Genomic DNA, 5,570 nt, shown 5'->3' with positions numbered 1-5,570 from the left:
TGTGTGTGTGGATGATAGTACCGTGTTAAGTTTTGTAACACCTGACGATAGAAATGTCACAATGCACGGTACAACAGACGTGATATTGCAGAGAAAATTTCCGTGATGAACGCGGAATAGTACGAATTAGGACTGAAAGAACTAAATAATAATCAAACGAGAAACAAATGTCCTGTAATCCTCTCCCTATAGTGAAATAAATAGTCCCTTCTTCACCACGCCCCCCAGTCTCCTGGTCTTTCGCCCTAATGCGGCCGGAGTCCGCGATGTAGTCCTTACAGGTCCCAACTGCTGGACCGAGCACACGAGAACTCCTTAACTCTTGTAAAGACACCAAGGGATGAGCCAGACATTCATTGGGTATGTAATGTGAAAAAAAAGATTAGTAAGTTGTCGACGCGTAATAATTCCGCAGTTTGGTCGTCTGTCCAGACAAAACCATACTAGGGCCTTTAAAATCAGGAGACTAAATACGAACATTGTGTGTGTGTGTGTGTGTGTGTGTGTGTGTGTGTGTGTGTGTGTGTGTGTGTGTGTGTGTGTGTGTGTGTGTGTGTGTGTGTGTGTGTGTGTGTGTGTGTGTTGGCGGCCTGCCCAGGGCTGATGTTGATAAAGTGTTCTCCAAGTTCCCAAAGGAGAAAGTTAGAAAGTTGGACCCCGGCCAGTATACAGTATATATATACATGCTTTTTCTCTCACTCCCTCTCTGTCCACTTACTCACGTCAAGCTCTGACTTTCCTTTTTTTTTTTTTCTACATAGCTCTCTCTCTCTATGTATCTCACACACTCAAAAACATACAAAAGCCCACAGTACACGTGTTCACTGTGTTATGACAGTCTCACAGTTCCAGGAATTGCTTCATACTTTCTTGGAGAACAACCCAGTTTGGATCAAACTGTACTCTTACATAGACTCTATGGGGGGATGAAATCAAGATTTCCAGGTCAGAAATACATCACGTGTACAGGAATCAAAGAAAAAGGGCGGTTAAATTGATGTTCACAGAAAAGTGCTTATTAAGACTTGAAATTAAACTCCGGGTAAACATTTGGATCCTGCAAGGTGCAGGTTATCCAAAAATATAAAACAGAGAGTATGTTTTATTTTTTTGGCTTTCGAAAAGTCCAAAACCAACCTCAGAACATGTCAACATCTTGTTCCAGAAGTTAAGGCCCAGTAATGATAAACCATAAACCTCGTATAACACTGAGTGGATTATTCATCGTACCAAAGTCAATCTGCCAAACGTCCGTCTTCTTTCAGGAGGAAGTGAGCCAGAACTAGCAGGCTAGAAGGAAGTGGTGGTAAACACTCCTGCTGAACTGCCCTGTAGTTTTGTCGTACTATTGTTTATCTACATACCATTTTGCAAGAGCTATCCAAGAAAGAAGCCAAGGCACATGATCGAAGCCCACAAGAACACTGTGTTTACATGCAGCATGGTGGTGTCACAGAAACATGTGCTATGCCCACAAATGTAGCTTCCTTGTGTGCACGGTGCAACAACCCAGGCAAATGGCTGTAGATTGAGTGAAGAACAATCTACCATCCTCCTACATATTTTACATGCATTTACCCAGTGACCGGTTTTAGCCCAATTTGTTAAAGCTAAAAATATGTAGACTAGACAGGGTTATGGGCTAATTTCCCCCAACGAAAAAACAATTTAAAATAAGTTGTTAGTATTGCCTTCAAGCGCTAACCTCTGGGATTTTTGTTTTATGATACTCGTTTGAGTTGTTGTTCTTTTACATTTCTATTGAAAGTCAAAATAATAAGTCCATATGAAGAGTTGTAAAAACACTGGAGATACTGGAAAAAACCGAGGCAGCACACACTGAGAAACTGCCCTGTTGAATAATTACTGTTCATGCAGTGTGGACGTTCTGTTTATTTTGGAGCAGTATGGAACATGACAGCAGAGTGAGCCCATGAAATACAATGTGTTCCCATAGGCTCCACATGATTGGCTTTATGTATGTGATCTATGTCTTCCCTCAACACATCTCTGTTTCTGTGGCGCTTAAAGAAAAACAGACTGCTCTGTTTCAACTAACAAAGCCTCGGGTTAAATGATCCATTTGAGGACATCTATGTATACAGTATATAATCCATACAGCAGCTCTGTAATCCAATCTCTGCATCTGCTGTCTGTGCACTATAGCGGCGCTCTAATGAGATTTGGACCATTTTTAGTCCCTGATGCGCTATGAGTCATTATGGCTTTTTAGTAATGATGTTAAAGGGTTTTCTTCTCTTAACACACACACACACACACACACACACACACACACACACACACACACACACACACACACAGCTTTTTATCATTCAAAAACTACTTCATTTTGGAAAATGTGCTGCAATTATAGATCTTACGATAAATGAGCCACAATAGATAAGAATGTAGTTTTCTGTTTCTGAGCTACAAAGATAAGAGAGTGGAGTGGAGGGGTTCCTGAGACTAAATATATTGTAAAGAAAAAACAATTACAATGTTAAAATAATATACATGGAGTTTTATCTTTAAATAATTATATGGATTTTCTCTTGATGGATAATGTCAGATTGAATTGATATCTTGTTTACTTTTGGTTATAGAATAGATAAGTAATACAATGAACAAACTTTATTTAATCAGAAAGAAATGTTTTTTCCTGGCAGTTTGAAGTGATAGTATTATTGGTCTTTGCTGCCCTCTCTTGGACAGTTTGTTGTGAATAACTAGTTTCTGAATAAATGACCTTTGAAACCTTGAGACCTTTTATTTCCTTTACTTATGGCCTGTTGGTCTATCTATTGTCCTTCATCTTCTTCTTCTTCAGGGAGGTTCACCCTCTAATCTGAACATGAACCTGTATGCTACGAAGAAGACAGCGTCTGAGGGCATGTTGGACATCGCTCTGTTCCTGGCTAACATCACACACATGAAGACTGTCATCGAACAAGGAGCTGGATACAGGTACAGTGTGTGTGTGTGTGTGTGTGTGTGTGTGTGTGTGTGTGTGTGTGTGTGTGTGTGTGTGTGTGTGTGTGTGTGTGTGTGTGTGTGTGTGTGTGTGTGTGTAATATACAATATTAAGTCTGAAGGTTTGCTGCAAATTCAGTTAAAATTAAAGAATGTTTATTAATCCTGCAGAATATATATACGGACGTCAATAACGTCACATTCCCTGATGCATCATATCATATAGTATTTATTGACACATATATATTTCCTTCCTCCTCTTCAGGTACTACGTTGCTGTCCTGGTACTCATCTCCTTCTCCCTGGCCCTGCAGATAGTGGCTGGAATCCTGATCATCATCATTGGTGAGCCAATCAAATTGCAGCATTAAGCTTAAGATATGGCGTACTCTCCATCCTCCATGTTTTTAACCAATCATATAACATACTAATTCACTCACTATGTATATACTTTTCAAATACACGCAGTGCAGTGAGAGTCCAGGTTACTTTCTGGTCTGCTTTGTCAGGAAACAGCTGAAAGCAACCACTATGAATATAAAAGACTCATGAAAGAAAAGAAACACAGGCATTGGAATATTTCTCTGCCACTTCTATGTAGTTTTGTTGTTATTTTTGGTGTGTGTGTACATGTGCGTGCTTGTTGCAGCTCGGCGAGACATCAATGAAGAGGCCAACCAGAAGCGCATGGACAGCCTGAACAACACCATAACCATCATCATCTTCCTCATCTTCGTCACCAACATCTTCATCACCGTCTTCGGGATGGAGCGCACCGGCCTCTTTGCCAGGATGCATTACTGACCTTGTGACTTGTGAGGGAATAATTCAGATATGTGGAGTTTTTGCAAAGTAGGGAAAGATTTAGATGTATTCATACTCTTTACACAGACATACGCATGGACACACGCACACACGCACACACGCACACACACACACACACTCAGGACTTATTATTCTACTTAAAGTACTAATCAATTACAAACATTTTCTGTACTATTTCTTCATTTATAGTATGAATGGACTGAGCCAGGGGACCAACTAGGTGTGTGTGTGTGTGTGTGTGTGTGTGTGTGTGTGTGTGTGTGTGTGTGTGTGTGTGTGTGTGTGTGTGTGTGTGTGAGTGCAGCTCGTTGTGAAATGACCGTCCTGTCCTCTTATCAGCGGTTGTTAAACTTCTTGAATAATTTGATCACCGGCATCATCTTCCTCACCCTCATCGTCAACATCATCAAATCCGCCTTTGGCACACAGCGCAGCTGCTTCCTGCGATGGCTGCTTGAGCGTTTCATTCTCTGAAACACAATCAGTAGATTTATCACTGTGCGTAAATTTATATACAAAAGCCTCAAGCTTACATACATTATATTTTTTATGTGAAAGCTTAAAAGTTCAAACTGTCATTCTTAACACAACCACCAGGAGGCACTGATGTTTTAAATCCTACACATACAGAAGCAGCTTTCATCTTTATCCATTCAGTTGCAACTTGCTAAACAAAATGCTACACTTTAACCTCCTATTAAGGTTTTACACTTTTACACTTACAAACATACACACATTCACACTTAAAGTTTGGTTCAGCATTAAGCCTCAAGGCTACATTTGGGAGAATGCGTCCCCGTCTAGAAGCAGCTAGTTAGCTTAGCAAAAAGACACAAAACAGGGGGAAACAGCTAGCATAGCTGTGTTCAAGTGTAACCAAGGCTGCCTACCAGCTCACAACAGATATTATTATTATTTAAAGTACCTTTCAAGTTTTTTTGCTAGGCTAATAGGCTGCTGGCTCCAGATAAATGTTTGTTGTAAAACTATGAGTGATATCAATCTTATCGTCTAACTCAGTGGTTCTCAAACGTTTTATGTCAGGCCCCCCCTTTGGAGAAAAAAAAAAGTCGGGCCCCCACAACACAAGTCAGGCTCAGTGGTGGAGCCAGAGATTTATTTTGGGGGTGCTGTGGGGTAGCTTGACATTTCATAGAGGGTGCTCAAACATTTAGGGTTTCCCATTAAGGTACCGGGCGCTACAGTGGAATTTTCTACTGCAACAATCCCCACGCAAATACACAGTGTGCCAGTTACAATGAAGGCTCGATAATCAGCTCACGGCATATAGGTGTAAGCAGGAGTAAAGTGCTATTTTTATAGGTGGTGTGTGGACCTCACATAGGGGGGGTCCAGGGGCAAGCTCCCCCGGGAAGATTTATTTTTAAATATTTAAGTTAAATGCATCAATCTGGTGCACTTTGAGAGCAAAATTAAGAGATCTACAGTATGGATACCTCTCTCAACAATATGAAACTGAACTGTAAACAGATTTACTTTTTCTTTATGGATATTTAACAAATCACTCCCCTTTTAAACNTGTGTGCCTTGGCAGTCTCTACAGTATGGATACCTCTCTCAACAATATGAAACTGAACTGTAAACAGATTTACTTTTTCTTTATGGATATTTAACAAATCACTCCCCTTTTAAACTTTATTATTTTTTTACTGTCATATAGTATTTCATACCTGTTTTTCATTTATTCTCTTATTTTTTTATAACTATAATGATCATATAAACGTGTGCCTCGGAAATAATTGTTTACATTAACA

At 40.0% G+C, this 5,570-nt stretch overlaps 1 protein-coding gene across 5 annotated transcripts in view; it reads left to right on the top strand.

The window, feature by feature from the left end:
• The first annotated feature begins 2,820 nt into the window (after nt 1-2,820).
• LOC104965641 (ninjurin-2-like) overlaps nt 2,821-5,570 on the top strand; it is a 9,585-nt gene continuing 6,835 nt past the window's right edge. For 2 of the 5 annotated variants that reach the window (XM_010794635.1, XM_010794634.1), the window contains exons 1-2: nt 2,821-2,964; nt 3,236-3,315. In XM_010794635.1, the coding sequence (XP_010792937.1) occupies nt 2,852-2,964; nt 3,236-3,315 (193 nt within the window). In that variant the 5' untranslated portion in view covers nt 2,821-2,851. Of the gene's footprint in view, nt 2,965-3,235; nt 3,316-3,619; nt 3,786-4,099; nt 4,294-5,570 lie in introns of those variants that run through there. The other 3 variants (XM_010794637.1, XM_010794633.1, XM_010794636.1) reach the window with 3 other exon arrangements.

This window comes from Notothenia coriiceps, unplaced genomic scaffold (genome assembly GCF_000735185.1).
Source record: "Notothenia coriiceps isolate Sejong01 unplaced genomic scaffold, NC01 NC01_scaffold00037246, whole genome shotgun sequence".
Lineage (NCBI taxonomy): Eukaryota > Metazoa > Chordata > Actinopteri > Perciformes > Nototheniidae > Notothenia > Notothenia coriiceps.
This window is presented reverse-complemented; position numbering and strand designations above follow the sequence as displayed.